Source organism: Vipera ursinii (assembly GCF_947247035.1).
Source record: "Vipera ursinii genome assembly, chromosome: 3".
Lineage (NCBI taxonomy): Eukaryota > Metazoa > Chordata > Lepidosauria > Squamata > Viperidae > Vipera > Vipera ursinii.
Window position 1 is genome coordinate 188,928,071 of NC_139516.1, and position 20,013 is coordinate 188,948,083.

At 39.1% G+C, this 20,013-nt stretch overlaps 1 protein-coding gene across 1 annotated transcript in view; it reads left to right on the forward strand.

Moving 5' to 3' along the window:
* CPQ (carboxypeptidase Q) overlaps positions 1–20,013 on the forward strand; it is a 161,418-nt gene that overhangs the window by 118,372 nt on the left and 23,033 nt on the right. Inside the window, exon 7 of the mRNA XM_083359551.1 lies at positions 2,712–2,913. Within this exon, the coding sequence (XP_083215677.1) occupies positions 2,712–2,913 (202 nt within the window). The remainder of the gene's footprint in view (positions 1–2,711; positions 2,914–20,013) is intronic.

Genomic DNA, 20,013 nt, shown 5'->3' on the forward strand with positions numbered 1-20,013 from the left:
ATAAGTTTCTTGGATGAGAAGCTAAATGTCTTCAAAGAAAAACAAGAAAATCCAGTTGCCTCTTGAAAAAGCACCTTTGACAACCATGACCTGGATGACTGAGAATCCCCATAGACATTGAGGAATGTGCTGTTGCCACCAGCTTATAAAATCCCACCATTGTAAAGGATTCTCTTTTTCCCCCGATTACATGGAGATCCGAGAAGCTGTCATCAGAGACACCAGATTTGTTTAATCCTGCTACCAATACTTTTGTTTCACTTACGCTCTGATATTTCATCTGTTTCATATATATTCCTTTTACCTAGTCTCAGACTGGCCTCTTAACTGTTATCATTACTAGCTACCCTTAGGTAGTTAAGTTACTCTGAAAGTATTTGCTTTGAATATTATAAATCATTCATTAAAAGGACTTAATAAGATTCCCATCCTCAGTCTGTCATGCTGCTGTTTGTACTCATAGTTCACCATTAAAAATGAGCCTATTCTTGACTATATGGTAGCAGTGATTTTAAAAATCATATGGAGATTTATTTATTTATTTATTTTTATTACATTTATATCCTGCCCTTCTCCGAAGACTCAGGGCGGCTTACAAGCTTAGCAGATACATTAATGTGATGCACAAAGATTGTCAATTATTCACATGTTTTGACTTTTTTTAACCTTAGACATGGCACATCTTGTTCAAGTAGACCTCAATTTATGACCACAATTGAGCCCAATATTTCTGTTGCTAAGCAAGACAGTTGTTAAGTGAATTTTGCCCCATTTTATGACTGTTCTTGCCATAGGAATTAAGTTAGTACCATCATTATTAAGTGAATCTACTATCCCCATTGATTTTACTTGTCAGAAGGTTGCAAAAGAGGATCATATGACCTCAGGACACTGCAACCATCATAAATATGGGACCTGGCAGAAATAGAATTGGCTAGGACCAGTTTTTTTCTCTTTTGTCAACGTTATTGCCTCTTCCTACCACTCCTGTTCTCATTTTTTTTCTTCCTCCCTCTGTCTTTAATTTTTTTTTAATTTTCTCCCTGTGAAGGGAGAAAGACAGATCTACTTTGCAAATTCTAAGGAAGGAGGGATCAGCCACAATTCCAAAAGATCCATTTTGCAATTTGCAATGCTGAAGCTCAGTGGGACCTGAGGAAAAGCTGTTTTCTCATTTGTGAAAACTCTCACCTCACCTGTACCCTGAACTTGGGGCAATCTAATCAATTTCATAAGCTGGAAAATCTGAAGCTTAATCTTTCCAGTAAGTTACTACTCAGTCTAAATTCCAGGAAAAACAAGCACCTTGATTTTTCTTGCTAAGGTATGCAGTATGTACCTGCCTCACCAAACATCCTAACTTCTCCTTCACACACATACATATCTACAATATTTACCTGTAAGTGTTCTATGCTAACCTTCAACCAAGGTCACAGTTGTCAGGAAAAATACCCAATTGCAGAACTGAAATTTTGAGACATCATCATAGCTTTCAATGGGTCTTTACATGCAGGAAGAACAACGTTAGGATGGCAGGTAATTTTCCCTCTGCTAACAGCTCTAATTTTTGCAAACCAGCCACCATACACCCATAGCCATGTACAGAGAAACCTGGCGGGGTGCCGTGGGGAGGGTGTCTAGCAATGTACTTTTCTCCTTTCTGTGTGGAATAGATAAGGACAAACACTCTGGAATGGAGATATTTTAGGTAGGAAATCTGACCCCCCTGAATAAAGCAGGCTACCAGTCCCGAACAGGCTGCATGCCTTCTGAAGGACCAAGTTTGCAATTTAGAGATTTATCTGAGCAAGTGCTAACTGGGGAGATATAGACTGCAGCAGCGAAGGAATGCTTTTTACCAGCATAATATGATAGACCGTTTGGTATGCCATTGTCGCTGGAGGATTATGGGAGTTGAAATTTAAAACTTCTGAAAGGCAGCTGGTTGGGAAAGACCGCCATAATGAGCTAAAAAATCTCCTTGCGCTATTAAGTGAAACATAAGCTGGGATTCCGGAGCCCAGGACCGTTATATGGCTGTGGCAATGCCAATTGTGTCCCTTCTTTTTTGCAACTAAACATAGATGTTTCGAGATAAAAAAAAATGAAACTAAATGAAACTCCTAAATCCAAACTTCCAAATTTCCCCTTAGGGTATCCAGGAAATTAATCAGCACTCCCAGGGTAGAAGTATTCAGCTTAGTAATAATTACTTGCTACTTAATATTTTTAAACAAGTTTAATTAATATTTGCATAGAACTTTGAAAGTTCATGCAAGATGCAGTAATTTATAATCCCAGCATTTGTTTAATAAATGAAGATACATACATACCATATTATTTATTCACTTGAAAAGGTAAAAAATTATTGACCTAGTTTACATTTATTTTATCCAGTGTGATAATTACCTAAGGAAAAATCGCTATTTATCTCAAAATCTAGAAACTGGGATTTTAAATGCTCCCACAAGCTAGGACTGCAAAGTGCTATGTAATCGAGTCTGTAAACAAGGATCATAGACAACACTGAACAAATTCTGTGGTTTAGCCATGTAATTAAACTTGCAGTTTATCAAAACAATATGCACTAGATAATTTTCCTAATCTCATGCCATCCCAGGAAGACAAATGACCACTGACATGGTGTACTTGCCAAATTACTCTTTCAACATCATCTGTATTTCAATAGAAGTTCACTTTCTGTTTTTCAGGTAAACATTTCCAACTTTGATATGGTTATGGAATCAGACGAAGGAACGTTTACGCCCACTGGCCTGGCTTTCACAGGCAGCCTTAAGGCTCGTTGTATCATGAAAGAAATCATGAAACATTTGAAGCCTCTCAACATTACCAATGTTTTTGAAAATGGTAGCGGAACAGACATTAATTACTGGATTCATGAAGGAATACCAGGTGAGATTCTAGAATGAATTTTACAGATTGCTAGATGGGGCTTAATTGTGTTTCCTTTCTTAGGTGATGCCCTTTTATGGAGACTAATATTGGAGAGCTCTTTTTCTTGAACAACTCTTTAGCAGAAATTAAATGTGTGAACATATTTCAGGATTAACTACAGAAGCCTGGCTATATAATGTATATTTGAAAGACTTAAAAAAACATTTCAGATGATACATAGACAATATGTTTGCAATCTTCTTTTAAGCTTTAGGATTAAGCTTAATCTTCCCTTCAGTGATGGAGTAAAAATAACATCCCACATAAAGGGCATTCTCTGTAAAGGGGGAAAAGGCGCAAACCGAAAATAGCATCGTAGGCTGTCTTTTTTTCTTCTCTTGTTCACATGGCTGCAGATGAGGACAAGCACATGGGGAAATTTATGGTGTAATCTATCCTAGTTCATATATAATACTGCATCCAACATTTTATCTGGAAATGCACAGCTATAGGATGAGTGGTGGCAAGCAGCACAAAAAAAGAGATTCCCTACAAATTGGCAATCTCAGGTTTCCTTTAGTGTTATCTAATACCATTGAGGAATTCTAAATGTGATGTCTTTTTTCCGTTTCATTCTCTATTTCTTTCAAACTCCCAGACTCTTTTTCATATATGCATATCCACTTTATTTCCTGACCAGCAGAGATTTCACATTAAAACATTTCTAAAGACTATCATTCTAGCATTAGGAAGATCCATTGACTGACTACTGTCTTCAAAGAAATAATCAGTTAATACTACAGGAGTCTCCCCACCCACTTCCCAGCTAGTCCTTAACTGGGCAGTCATTCTAATGGGATATTGTCTGTGCAGCCCCATCAGATAGACCAGACCAGGAAATTAACTGCAAAGGAAGGCTAAACCTATTGTTACTGAAAATGGCTACGGTAGCAGAATCTTGCAAGTCTGGTGGTGCTGTATATCTTTTCCTCCTCCTGCTCCTGCTCCTCCTACTCCTCCTTCCAAATATACTGAGCTGGTTTTGAATGTTATGTTGTTCTGGACTTTAAGAAAAATGTTTCAGTCCTTTTCTCTAGGTAACAGTTCCTATATGACTCGATCAAAATCAGCTTTGTTGTTCTGTACATCAAGGTTGACACTGCTAGGTGGCCTAATTAGATAATTTGGGGAGTAGTATATAAAGCCTTTTTGTCTTTCCCTTCGTTTTCCCCTCACAGTCAAGATGATGCTTCTGTTTGTGCCTCTGATACTAGCCTTCCTCTGTTCCTTGCCATCTGCAAAAAAGATGAGGTCATCCACCCAAAACAGAACAGAACAGAATAACAGAGTTGGAAGGGACTTTGGAGGTCTTCTAGTACAACCCCCTGCTCAGGCAGGAAACCCTATACCAGACATGTCAAAGTCACGACATCATGTGACATCACGCAACATATCAGGAGAGTTTTGCCATTGCCAGCAATGGGGTGGGCGTGGCTTCCAGATGACGTGTCCAGCTCAGGGGCCGGCAGTTTGACACCCCTGCCCTATATCATTTCAGACAAATGGCTGCCCAATTACTTCTTTAAAACTTCCAATGTTGGAGTATTCACAGCTTCTGGAGGCAGGTTGTTCCACTGATTAATGGTTCTAACTGTCAGGAAATTTCTCCTTAATTCTAGGTTGCTCTTTGATTAGTTTCCATCCATTGCTCCACTTACTCGCCATGTGAATATGGGGATGAGAAAGGAGCTATAGTTTTCTGTAGTAGATTGAAATGACAGGGTGATCCAATGGGAGAAGGGCATGGTGAGGTCACACTTTGATGTTTTAGCTCCAAATAAAAATCTGGGATTTATTATTCAATTGACTGTAAAAGATTGGGACCAGATTACACTTCTGTTCATGTGCATTATATAATAAAACACAGACTGAATTATTTCCAAATCTTATCCAGTGCTGTTAAGTAATGCATCTATCCATTTTTCCATGAAGAACAAAAAACATTTTTAATCTCCTGATCATAAGTAGGACTGGACTGCTGTTTGTTAAACAAGAAGATGCCAGGAAGTACAAACTGTGCACAAGTTGCCAATGAAGTATCACATTAAAAGCACAGATTTTAGAATGTTTTGATTATCACCTCTGATCTACATGTTTCAAGATCCATAGCACATTTTTTGTAGATGATTGATTCCAGTTCTGTCTGGTGCCAGCCTTCCCTCTGTATCTGGTAAAAGGCCATTAAACTATTTCATCTGATAAAAAATGTAGTATGCTTTATACAGTGTTATCAATTAAGGCCCTGGAAAATATAGCCAGGTGCTTCTGGGCTGAAAGAACTAGCTGGTGACAACACCGTTGCCCAGGGGACACCCAGTTGGGGGCTCCTTTCATGTCCCCATTAAGTGCCCACCAAAGTGGTACCTATTTATCTACTTTTTGCATGCTTTCGAACTGCTAGATCACCAAGAGCTGGAGCAAATGGGGAGCTTACTCTGTCACACAGCAGCACTTGGCTTTTGAATGTGAGCTTGCTGATTGTCAACCCAGCATTCTAACCATGTGAGCCACTATGCTCTTCACTGATCAGAATGATGCACACCCCTATAATATCACCAGCTTTTGTTTAATAGCCAACAAGATTCAACAGAGACTTTATTAGAAACTTAACTTAATTAAACTTCTTCCAAGTTTAGTAATAACAATAACTGCTAACCTTCTTTCTTAACTGTTCCTAGCTTTATCTATGAAGGTCTTAAATGAAGCTTAGCATGAATAGTCTCAATGTTCAAAATAATTTACTTGAACTACAAACGTTTCACTTGTGGTGACAGTCTTCAATTTATTTTTACTGCATTTTGTTTCATTTATCTTATTTTATTTTATTTAATGCTTTATATTAAGGCTGATCAATGAGCAAAATAAAGTGTTTTGAGTTTTGAACATTGTGGCAATTTTTTACCTAGGTGAGACCTAAAAAGAATTATTGCAGGCAACACACCCATAGTGTATTCTGTGATTGTTCAATCATTTCACATTGTTTTGCAGCTTTTCCTTCAATTCTTGCAATCCGTGGTGCCATCCTGATGACACACATAAATCTTTTCTCCTCTCCACTAAAAGCAGCTATCTGGCATTACTTCCCAATAAAAATCAAATAATGAAAAGTTATTACGAAAAGTTGGTGCCATGGAAAGGTTTGTTTTGACTGTGTCAGCTGTGCTACAGCTGAAAAGGTGTCACTCATAAACTAAAAGGGAAATGACCAGCTGAACTACCAGAAAAATGAATATACTGTATATATTCACCTGTTATGACAAGAAGATGTAAAGCTGAATAACAAGTACAAAAATCAAATGTGACTGCTTGCTGAGAATAAGAAGGCAAAGTGGCAAGACTAACAAAGTCAAGATACAATGCAGATCTCTACTGTATTTCTTTGTTCATCATTGGAGATGTGATGTTCTCTTGAAGGATCTGTTTAGCTAATTCCCTAAAGAAAATTTATAACAGTTACATACAACACTTGCTTGATATTATAAAAATACTGGAAAAGATGGTAGGTCTGAGGTGAAATATCATACTTTTTTTCAGAAACAAAGAATTCCAGTTTGATTTCATTGTATTCAACTTGACCTTTTATAAGCACTTACGAAAACATACATTAGAGTTTTAAACATAATGCATAGAATTCTATACAATTTAGCCTTACTCCTTCTCAAAGTTGCACAAAATCTCATAACAGTGAAATCCATAAGTGCAGTTAACAGAGACTTCATGGAATGAAACAGCTCACCTTCTTCATAGGATTTGTATTGCTGGTATCATCTTCTAAAGAAAAAGTGCCAGTATCCTGGACCATTTTGTATATTATTCAACTGTAAGAAGGTTGGAGGACAAGGACTCTTTCTTGCATAATTTCATTTTAACTGTCAAGCTTCAAGCATCTGTATGATGTGGCCACCATTATTGCTTCTCAGCTTGCCAATGCACTAGGCAAAGGGGAGGGGGAAATGGAATGCAGGCTCCGGACAACAAGAGGTTGGCCTATGTGAACAATGGATGTTTCAGCAGATGTTTGCAAATACACGGAGACACTTTCTCATAATGATATCTTGACACTCGATTGGACCACATGACCTGCACTAATAGGGGCAGGGAGAATTGTTTTAACTATAGCGGGTTGTGCAGGAATTAGCCAGAGCTGGTTTTGCTTCATTCATGCCAAAATAATAACCGTAAACATAACCCTAATCATAACCAAGTTGGAGCACTGGAAATGGTGTACTCAATAAAGTTTTGCATTAAGAGATCAGATTGCCTTGATGGTGCTTGCTCAGTTGGGTTCGTCAGTCGGAACCTTGACATTAACATTTCCTTGACATCATTCTGCCACTTTGAGGCAATGACATTTTTTTTCTGTTTTAAAATATCATATGGAATAATTACCCTTCATGGATTACTGCTTTGTCATGGTGAAGGGGCTTGCGTAATTCAATGAAGCTATGAGCTATGCCATGCAGGAAAGGTCATAGCAGAGAGTTCTGACAAAACGTGATCCACTGGAGAAGGGAATGGCAACCCACTCCAGTATCTTTGCCATGAAAACCCTATGGACAGTACCAAAAGGCAAAACGATATGACGCTGGAAGATGAGCCCCTCAGGTCAGAAGGCATCCAATATGCTACTGGGGAAGAGCAGAGGGCTAGTACTAGTAGCGCCAGAAAGAATGAAGCGACTGGGCCAAAGCCAAAAGGACGCTCAGTTGTGGATGTATCTGGTGGTGAAAGGAAAGTCCGATGCTGTAAAGATTTTTTCTCCATAGGAACCTGGAATGTAAGATCCATGAATCAAGGAAAGCTGGACATGGTCAAACAAGAGATGACAAGATTGAACATCGACATCTTAGGTATCAGCGAACTAAAATGGACAGGAATGGGTGAATTTAATTCAGATGACCATCAGGTATACTACTGCGGGCAAGAATCCCTCAGAAGAAATGGAGTAGCCTTCATAGTCAATAAAAGAGTAGGAAAAGCAATACTGGGATACAATCCCCAAAATGACAGAATGATCTCAGTTCAAATCCAAGGCAAACCATTCAATATCACAGTAGTCCAAGTCTATGCCCCAACCACCAATGTTGAAGAGGATGAAATTGACTGGTTCTATGAAGCCCTACAGCACCTTATAGAACTAACATCAAAAAATGATGTCCTTATCATCATGGGGGATTGGAATGCTAAAGTAGGAAGCCAAAAGATAACCGGAATAACAGGCAAGTTTGGCCTTGGAGTACAAAATGAAGCAGGGCACAGGATGATAGAATTTTGTCAAGAGAATAGGATGGTGATAGCCAACACTCTTTTCCAACAACCCAAGAGATGGCTCTACACATGGACATCACCAGACGGTCAACATAAAAATCAGATTGACTATATGCTCTGCAGCCAAAGATGGAGAAGCTCTATACAGTCAGTAAAAACAAGACCAGGAGCTGACTGTGGCTCAGACCATGAGCTACTCATTGCAAAATTTAGGCTTAAACTGAAGAAAGTAGGGAAAATCACTAGGCCACTCAGGTATGAATTAAATCATATCCCTGTTGAATATACAGTAGAGGTGACAAATAGATTTAAGGAATTAGATCTGATAGACAGAGTGCCTGAAGAACTATGGACAGAGGTTCGCAACATTGTACAAGAGGTAGCAACCAAAACCATCCCAAAGAAAAAGAAATGCAACAAAGCAAAATGGCTGTCTGAGGAAGCTTTGCAAATAGCTGAGGAAAGGAGGGAAGCGAAAGGCAAGGGAGAAAAAGAAAGATATGCCCAATTGAATGCAGAATTCCAGAGAATAGCTAGAAGAGATAAGAATGCCTTCTTAAATGAACAGTACAAAGAAATAGAAGAAAACAATAGAATAGGGAGGACCAGAGATCTTTTCAAGAAAATTGGAGAGATGAAGGGAATGTTTCATGCAAAAATGGGCATGATAAAGGACCAAAATGTCAGGGACCTAACAGAGGCAGAAGAGATTAAGAAGAGGTGGCAAAATTACACAGAAGAACTATACAAGAATGAGCTTAATGTCCCTGATAATCACAATGAGGTGGTCACTGACCTCGAGCCAGACATCCTAGAATGTGAAGTGAAGTGGGCCTTAGAAAAACTGAGCAACAACAAAGCTAGTGGAGGTGACAGTATTCCAGCTGAGCTATTCAAAATCTTAAAAGACGATGCTGTAAAAGTGCTACACTCAATTTGCCAGCAAATTTGGAAAACTCAACAGTGGCCACAGGATTGGAAAAGATCAGTTTACATTCCAATTCCAAAGAAAGGCAGTGCCAAAGAATGTTCAAACTATTGCACCATTGCACTCATTTCTCATGCTAGTAAAGTTATACTTAAAATCCTACAAGCTAGACTCCAGCAGTCTGTGGATCGAGAACTACCAGAAGTACAGGCAGGATTTCAAAGAGGCAGAGGAACTAGAGATCAAATTGCCAACATACGCTGGATCATGGAGAAAGCTAGAGAGTTCCAGAAAAACATCTACTTCTGCTTCATTGACTATGCTAAAGCCTTTGATTGTGTGGATCATAACAAACTGTGGCAAGTCCTTAAAGAGATGGGCGTACCAGACCATCTTATTTGTCTCTTGAGAAACCTATATGCGGGCCAAGAGGCAACAGTGAGAACTGGACACAGAACCACTGATTGGTTCAAAATTGGGAAAGGAGTCTGGCAAGGCTGTATACTGTTGCCCTGCCTATTTAACTTATATGCAGAGCACATCATGAGAAAGGCAGGGCTAGATGAATCAAAAGTTGGAATTAAGATTGCCAGAAGAAATATCAACAACCTAAGATATGCAGATGATACCACTCTAATGGTAGAAAGTGAAGAGGAACTAAAGAGCCTCTTGTTGCGGATGAAGAAGGAGAGTGCAAACTTGGGTTGAAACTTAACATTAAAAAAACCAAGATCATGGCATCCGGCCCTCTCAATTCCCGGCAAATAGATGGGGAAGAAATGGAGGTAGTGACAGATTTTATTTTCCTGGGCTCCAAGATCACTACAGATGGGGACTGTAGCCAAGAAATTAAAAGACACTTGCTCCTCGGGAGGAAAGCCATGGCAAATCTAGACAGCACACTAAAAAGCAGAGACATCACCCTGTCAACAAAAGTGCGTATAGTCAAGGCTATGGTCTTCCCAGTTGCAATGTATGGCAGTGAAAGCTGGACCATAAGAAAGGCTGAGCGCCAAAGAATTGAACCCTTTGAACTATGGTGCTGGAGAAGACTCCTGCGAGTCCCTTGGACTGCAAGGCGATCAAACCGGTCAGTCCTAGAGGAGATCAACCCTGACTGCTCTTTAGAAGGCCAGATCCTGAAGCTAAAACTCAAATACTTTGGCCACCTAATGAGAAGGAAGGACTCACTGGAGAAGAGCCTAATGCTGGGAAAGATTGAGGGCAAGAGAAGAAGGGGATGACAGAGAATGAGGTGGCTGGTTGGAGTCACTGAAGCAGTAGGCGTGAGCTTCAATGGACTCCAGAAGATGGTAGAGGACAGGAAGGCCTGGAGGAACGTTGTCCATAGGGTCGCGATGGGTTGGACACGGCTTGCAGCTAACAACACAACAACAATGGAATAATTTGATTACCCAAGCACCACATGAGGGAGTGAGCTCCTGTTCTTGCCCCAGTTCCTGCCAACCTAACAGTTCAAAAGCATGCAAATGCAATGTAGGTGCCACTTTGGTGGAAGAAAAGATAGTTGACTGAGCCTTGATGTATAATCATGCCGGGCACATGACCACAGAAGTGTTTTCAGACATCGCTGGCTCTCCCAGCTAGAAACAGAGTTGAGCTTCACCCCCTTAGAGTTGGACACAAGTGGATAAGGGAAATCTTTACTCAAGAACAAGTTGGGTTGCTAGTTTGGCCACAAGAATATAATTCTTTCTTAAATATTTATTAATTATTAATTATAAAATATTATTATATAATTATAATAATTATAAAAGCTCCATGTCATTGATGCTTTTTTTTTGCAATGAATTAGCTTTGAATAGATTTCAACTTTTTTAGATTGTTGAGTTGGACTGACTGAATTAAATTTTGCAATCAGTTTAGAAAAACTGCTTTTGCCCATGTTTATGTGCTCCATATAGTTTTGGTGCCTTGATTCAGGGAGTAAACTTGAGTAAAAGAATGGATTATCTGGACTTAATATATGTTCAGCCATTTGATAAAGAAATACACAAAAAAGATCCAACCTAGAACTAAGGAGAAATTTCCTGACAAAGAGAACAATTAATCAGTGGAATGGCTTCAGACCGCAGATTGTGGGTGCTCCGTCCTGCAGGTTTTAAAGAAGAGAATGGACAGCCATTTGTCTGAAATGATTTAGAGTCTCCTGCCTGAGCAGGGGACTGGATTAGAAGGCCCCCAAGGTCCCATCCAATTCTGTATTCTGCATTTTGCTTCAGATTGTGTGGATCGCCTTAATTCAGACACTGAGACTGAGAAATGCATTTTGATTCCAGTTTAAAATAGAGCCTTCCTTTTGCTTATTTTCCAGAACATCAAATTTTCCAAAACATCAAATCACTACCTAGTTAACTAGTGAATGAACCACGTCAAATTTTCACACATGGTTTTGTGATAGGTTACAGTATTAAAATTTGAATTGCAGGGTGGGAAAAGAAAAAAAGTGTTCTTGTCATATCTGCTTTTCTCATTACCACTCCCAAAATTGCTTTCCCCCATATAAGCTATTCCCTATTTCCTCTTCATCTTTCTTTGAAAGGATATATGTCACTTTGTTATATGAAAGCTTAAAGTCATATAATCTTGGTTGAATGATGTGTGTGTTTATACCAGCAATATAATACAGTAAATGTAAAAAAGAAAATCCACAAAAATAGATTCAGTCAAATAGATTTGTACTAATGGCAAAATAGGTCAGAGGTTGGGGTGTGGTTTCCACAATACAGGAGGGTATTTAATTAATTAATTAATTAATCATATTATGTTGTAGGCTCTGATGAGCAGGAATGAAGACACGCAGTTGAGTACAGAGAAACTCATTCTTTATTTAAGCTGAAACTGTACTGAGGATTTAGAGTCACCCTGCCACAATATACAGCCAGACCCTCTGGTAGCAACCAATTGGATTGAACCCATGTTTGCTGCCCAAAGTTGACCAATTGCAGGACCAGAGACGTCCTGTCTGGGTTGCTGGAGAACCATTAGTTCTCCAGCAACGCACGTGGTGCTATTCCAAAAGCCCAGTACATAACAAATCAATCACATTTAATATGGCTGCTCACTCCAGAAGACTAGGTGACTTACAAAATCAAAAGAATGATTAAAAACAGCTTTTAAAAGACATTAAACAAAAATGGTAGTCCAGACTAAAAACAATCATAAAAAGATAATACAAAACACAACTGCAGCTCCATAGACACACAGGCTTCAGGCCTAGGAACAGAGCCAGGTATGAAGGGCCTTCCAGACCTCAGCAGGGTGGGTGCAAAATATATCCTTTTGTGGGGGGAGGAATACAGCTCTGTATATAGGTACATAAAATTCTCTGTCAACTTTTCCAGTCATATTATGAACCACATCTTAGGGTCTGAACACATTTTCTCCACTTAGAAAACAAACTGATTTCAAGCTAGGTAGGTATTTTTTAATGAACAGTGCTTAACAGGATTTCCTCCTAGGGTCATCCATTGTTCCTGAAACATGTCTATCTGTGTCTCTGACAGGATCTGAGGTACAGGGATCCATAATAGGGAGACAGATGACAGAAAAAGAGAAAATGAATTGCTGTCTTAGAAGTTGCCACTTCAGATTCCCAAGAACTTGATATGAATGGAGGTTTCATGGATAGACTTCCTGGTCTCGCTGGATGCCATATAATCATAGGGTGAGGGGAAGGCCTTTGCAAAGGGAGGGGAAAGTTAAGAGAAAAAAAATCTCAAAGAGCCACTCTGGCCAAGATATTCCGACTAAATGAACTACCACTGGGAACATGAAAGGCAGTTTAAATCAGGCTTGATGGGAAACAAGCAGGTATTTTTGGAAAAAATAGATGTGCCAAATTTAATCCAAACAAACTATAGTACATCAACAGAATTTACTTAAAACTAAATAAAATTGCTTACAGTAAATACACAGAGTCATGTTCAACAGCCCACGTCCTTTTTGAAGAGCTGAAGAATTCTTATAATTAGGCAATCTTTTACAGATATAGATACATGGAACTATAAAAATGCTGTTCTTAATTTAAATAAATAGTGTGTACAAATGGGTGGTCTTTTCCTGTCTATCAAATGCAAACCAAATGTAGTGAAATTCAATAGAATCCATTAAATCTGATGGCCTTTTGATTTGTATAGATTGTCAGTCCTATAAGGCAGAACTTCATTAGCAAGAAGTGCTCCTCGATCAATTTCCATCAATTTTTCTTTCATTTCTGAACTTCAATTGCATATAGAAAATATGTTTACTACTCCACATGTGTTCTAACCCACAGGGTCTGCACAGTGCTTGAGTTGATAATATGTTGTGCATGCAACTGTAAAAGAATCTGACTTGCTTGATATTCTTTGGTAGGAAATACATGCCAGAATTCCAAGTAGATGAACATTCTAGTAGTCCAGGCAAGTAAACAAGACAGTAGGTGCAAAAAAAAAATCAACAAAAAGGTATCTGGTCAAATAAGTTTTGAAGTGCAATGTAACTTGATAAAGGAGCAGAGTTCTCTCCAAGACCATAGAATGGATGGATGGATGGATGGATGGATGGATGGATGGATGGAGCCACTCTCATTATAGAATAGAATAGAATACAACAGGACAGAACAGCAGAACAGAATAGAACAGAACAGAATAGAATTCTTTATGCACCAAGTGTGACTAAACACCCAAGGACTTTTTCTCCGGTGCATAAGCTCTCATTGTACATGCAAGCAACAAATGATAAATCATGATAATAATAATAAAATACAATCATAAATCATAAAATACAACACCCAGTGATAGTCATAGGATATAAAATAAACCAATCAACATAAATCATAAGATACAAAAAACATAAGTTGCTAAAGGAATAGATAATAGGAAAGATGAGAAGGATAATAGTAATACAGCCCTACTATGTGGTTTTACATCCTAAGACATAGGACAGTGTTGTGGGAAGTAATTGTTTAGTAGAGCGATGGCATGGGAGAAAAATTGTCCTTGTGTCTAGTTGTTTGCAAAGCCCTATAGTGCTGCCTTGATGGAAGAAGTTGAAACAATTTATGTCCAGGATTTGAGGGGCCTGTGGATATTTTCAATCTATTTCAGGAAACAATTCTTTTACTATTTTATCCTCCTCTGCAATTGAAATGCAATGAAACTAAAGAATCTTCTTATGACTGAGAACAGGCTTTGGCATAGCCCTAATTAAACTTTCATACCTGTCAACTTTCCCAGGTAGACCAGACAAGAAATAAGACTTTGTTGTAAGGCTTCATTAATAGAATCTTGCAAGTCTGAAAGTACAAATCTCTCTCTGTCTTTTTTTTTACATCTGGAGAACTTGGTGTGGGGGTCCTTTCTAAGCTTCTTTCCCTACAATTATATAGTTGTGGGCTATGGCCTTTGTTATCTGACCATTTCCTATGTAGTATCTTTTCCATCCCCTCCAAAGTCATTCCCACATACCATATCATTACAATATTGAATTATGTTATGCACTGGAAGAAAGTTCTCCAAATCTCTTATAGTTATTTTTAATATTTTAAGGGAGAACCTAGCAAATATGGTTGAGTGTTAAGTCAGCAGAGTGTCTCTTTGAAGAATTTTCACCTTGCAAACTTAAGCGTACATGCCCATGTGTGGTATTGTGCAGTCATAAATGAATCTTACGGTATATTAAAAAAGATTTATACCTTTCCACAGAAATGGAATTCATTGTTCCCAGTCTTAGAACATACATAGAGGACACTGGAAACATGTGAGATTTTTATCTCATTGAACTTACTAATACTTAACTGACAGACATCATTGTTGCCTAATTTGCAGTTGCTTGTTTCTAAGGTAATTCTTCACAGTGCATTCATGGTGCTTTTAGTAATCCATGGAGACAGCATGAGCTCAAAAATTCAAAATATGTTTCAATGTTTTTATTTAGTTAGCAAGAAGTGATATCATTACAAAGAGCAAGACAAAGCCCTGTTAAATTTAACAAGTCAGAAATTGTCAGAATCATATTTCTTTTTTCTCATTCATTCATTCATTCATTCATTTTTAATTATACTCCACTTTTATTATGTTTCTAAATAACTCAAAGAGGTGAACATATGTAATATTCCTTCCTTTTTTTTCTTCTCATTTTCTTTTCCTATTCAGTTTAATTAAATAAATAAAAATGGTTAGAAAAAAGAAGCAGATAAAGTGAGAATGGGAGATTCAGCAGTCCTGTTGGTATTGGTGCCTGTTTAATTATGTCAAAGGTAGATCTTTAAAAGTGTTCAGAAATCTGATGAATACAACCATCTAGCTCAGACATGTCAAACACAAAGCCCGCAGGCCAGATCCAGCCTGAAATAGGTTTAGATCTGCCCCGCAGGGCTACCCTGGAGATGGTGAGGGACCAGCTCCTGCCACTTCAACCAACCCCAGCCTGGCCTGGTAGCAACTGCAGCTCTTTGGCCTCTTGGCTGCTCATTGGCTGGCAGCAATGGCCAGCTGGATATGAGCCAGAGCGTCCAATAAGTTGCACTCAGCCCTATGCTACTTGCACCACACATGTACATCTTGGGGCCCTCCAGCCCGAAAAGTGCAGGTGGTTCAAGCACTGCAGCTGTCAGGCTGGCCCATTAAGCAGCAGGCAGAGGCAGAGGCATGGGGGATCATGCATTCTGGTTCATTGCATGCACTGGGCTGCCTGGAAACCGCCCCATCCCAGCTATGGTGGCCACAGACAAGTAAAGACAGATGGTGGGGCTTTGGCATAGCAGCCTAGTCAGTCATTGTCACTGCCCCATCATGGCCCCTGCCCGCTCAGTGTCCACTGTCCAACCTCATCTCTAGCTCTGGCCACACACGTGGGACAAGCTTCCCACCTGCCACTACACCTCCGACATCCCTGGCAAAGGGGAAGGATGGGGAGTTCCCATCCCCAAGAGGCAGCAGAGACTCATTTCCTTGCTCTGCCCTGCCCTGCCCTGCCCAAGCCCAGCCCCGAACTGCCCTCTGCAAGAGTTGGGATGCCATTTGAGGCTTGCCCTCCAATTCCACCTTCTTGGGGCCCCCATGTGCACTGCACTGGAGCACCTCAGGACCTGCAGCCACCCCGCCACCTGCCTCATCTTGCCTCACCCTGTGGCAGTGCACTGATAGCAGTAAAAGCTCCGTCCAGATCCTCCTCCAGGCTGGTCTGTGCCCAGCCTCCTCTCTGCTTGGGCTGTGGTGTTCCATCAGCCATGTGCCCCAGGGCATGGGGTGCAATCCTTCTTCATGGGGTGGCTCACACATCTGGCGTGAGTGCCACATTCTTCTCTGGCCCTGCCACAAAGCATAGAGGGCAACCCAGAGCTGGCCCGTGCCGATGCTCAGCTCGTGCTGCCCTGTGCTTCCATCTCCCCCAGGCTAGGCAGTGGAGATCTAGCTGATCTAGGTCCTTAATTGTATGATGTTACATAATGCAAATATCAGGCTTGGTGATTGGTCAGTTCCCTTCAGCCCACTTGAAAGGCCCTTAGAAGTTTTCAGGACTTATAGGTCTCTCCTGATAAAAACCTGGTTCTTTTTCTAAGAAGCTGCTGACACTGCTTGAGGTATTTATCAATCTGGTTCATTTCCACCTCATTCAATAGAAGTTGTTTCAGCCCTATTTCCATTTCTGGTCAAGTTAAACTGTGTCATTAACCACACAAGTAATTTATATAGTCACAGCTTCCTTACTGAATGGTGGCAATTACAGATACGTCACAAATCAGATAAAAAACTTACAAATAACTATGACCAACATGAAGCCTGAACCAGTAGTTTGATCCTTCATATTATTTACCTGTAGGCAAGTGATAATCAATGCATAGAATATTCAATAGTATTCAAGCCATGCTCTACAAACACAGCTATCCTATACAGGACAAGCTTCGAAAGACCATATTAATGGGATGAACAGCAAAAGTCTGTTCTCCAGAGGCTCACTGAAAACATTAATTTAGCCTCTGCCCATACTGGAAGCAGAAACAAGCTTTTGCAAATCCTTTGAAAGAAGTTCTTTGAAGCTGTAGGCATCTAGATGGGTAGCCAGCTAGATACAGGATAAAGAGTTGCTTTTGATTTGAGCAACTTTACGAATCTAATAAACAAAATAGCTTCATGGAAACATTTTCCCAGACAAAGTGGCTATATGTGCACATGCTTTCTGAAACCACCACAGAAACTTGAATTAGTTTAAAAAATAAAAAAGACATGGCTGCTTTGATGCTTCTAGAAGAAATGTTTAAAGGAGCTCCTGAATGTTGAATCATTTTCCTTCCTATTATGAAAAACAGAATCAAATCCTGGTGAGTGACTTAAGAGTAGAAGTATATCATTTCCACCCATTCCTCTTTTTTATTCTGAGATTGGAAAAACTGTGACAAGATACAAACATAAAGCTAGTCTAAATCTACCTGGGAATTCCAGAACTTCCCTAAGATTGCAGGTCTCTGATCTGAAGCCATGCCATGGAGAAGCCAATAATACTGAAGGTGAGCAGTTCATTGTAGCAAGAATGAGGTTATTATTGCTGAGCAACTCCTTTTTCCACAAGGGAATTTGTGTAACATAAAGGCACAATAGTTCTATAACCTTCCATTCACCCTTTCTACTCAGGCAATATCTCCTTTCAGTCTAATCCATTTTAAATTGCTACATTCACTGGAAGAGAAGAGAAGTCATAATTTCCTCTCTCTCAAAATGACAAGTACTATTAACAGAATAAAAGGAAGTTTGTCTAGAACGATTTATTACCACTTCTTATAGGGATATTTATTTATTACATTTTTATCTTATCCTTACTTACATCACACCAAATTCTGAAAAGCCGCCCCTGGAGACAGAACCCACTTTAGACAGTGGTTTACACAACCCTAATCCTATAAAGATCTGGAAAATATTTCCACTTGGTTTTCCCAGTAGGATTCACTGATACCTATGCCAGAGGTAGAAAACCTTTAGTCCTCCAAATGTGATTAAATTATTTTGCTTATGCATTCATTTAATCCTTCATTCAGTTTAGACTCTGGGTGACCCTGGGCTACTTACCTTAAAAATTAGGTACATTTAAAATGTTTGTATTTCATTTAGAGGATACACTCTAAATGAGGACCCAGATTGTTGGGGGCAATTAAGCTGACTTTGTAATAATGCCGCTTGGGGGGTGTATGAAAGCCCTAATAAGCAGGCATATACATAGAATGAAGGCTACTGCTAAGCTTGTAAGCCGCCCTGAGTCTTCGGAGAAGGGCGGGATATAAATGGAATTTAAATAAATAAATAAATAAATAAATAAATAAATAAATAAGAATAAAACAATCTATAGGGACTCATCCACTCTACTCCAAGACCTGGGAGAATTTTCAAACTTTTCAATGCCTTTCTGAATATCATTACAACTTGGCATCCTCACCTGAAATGGTAAGAGGAGATTGTCAGCATCAGCTGAATAAAATCAGAGCATCCCACTACTGAACAGCTTGAATTGTTGTTTACTACAAACCCTAAATAAGGATTTTGACAACAACTGAAAAGATCACAGCACATCACTACTGAACAGATGGAATTGTTGTTTATTACAAAGACTAAATAAGGATTCCTGGTGATAAGAATGTAGTGTTAGTTCTCTGGATCCTTCTACTAGATACATCCAAGCAGCAATAAAGTATTTAGTTCTTTGCATCTCCTCTGTTGAATGGTGTCTCTTTATATCTCTTCTTCACCAGCATCTTACAGGTGGTGGTTTAGCACTTAGATTATCATTCCAAAATCAAATTGGGCGTAGTTGTTAAGATGATGGGACTAGGTCTGGAAAGATTTGGTTATAAGCCTACACTCAGCCACAAAAACAGTGGAGAAGTTTTCTGCATTCAGGACTTCCCTTCATACATATGGGTGGGCTTCCAGCTATAAGTAATCTGAACCCTTTGTGTTAAAAAGTATTTTACATTTTCATCCTGGACCTTTCAAAGCATGAACTGGATCAAGAAACAAACTAATTTTAATCACAGGAGTAGAGTACAGTAAATGACCAAAAATTCCTGGCAACTTTATTGTGCTCCCATCCCTAAACATACATTTACAGTTCTTGCATCATAGGGTAGAAGATCAGACTATTATTTCATTAAGCCTACTAAAATATTTTTATCTTGCTTCTGAAAAGCATGGAGGATTGGAGCCATCTGTACTTTTTGGGTTCCATATAAACTTTTCTTCACTTTACTATATAACCTCAAACTATGTCCTATATTCATGTTTCCTTCAAAGAGCAAATATTTATCCTGAAACCACAATTTAATAGAAAAGTTCTAATTTCATATTATTCTAATTTCCATATTATTTCTTTATTGCCATTGATATGTGTTTGGGATTTAAACGGTGAGAATGTTGGAATTTTGTAGTTCTGAAATGCAAAGTATGTCGTATTTGGGGTGTACGTTCCAAAAGATTGCAGTCTATACTGCTTTCCACAGCAGCTTCCACAAGATCTTGTACATGTCTGTGTAGGTTTGTTTGTGTCTGTAAAAACAGCTTCCATTAACCAGAAATTCCAAAATCAACATTCATCTGGCTGAGCTGTCTAATTTCATTTTCTGCAACACTAATAGAGCTTCGCTTCCTATTTCTAAACGAAGTCAGCCTTACAGGTTATGGGAAGAATCATTAATGTTTTTCCCAGACACCGCTGAATAATCAACATTGTCATTTTTGGACTTTGCTGACTTACTAACCAACTCTGGAAACATTTACACTTGTGTGAATTCTGGTCATCCTTTAAACAAATCTGACATTTCCTACCAAACAAGCAGCACTAACATGCTAATTGTTACTATTTATAAATGG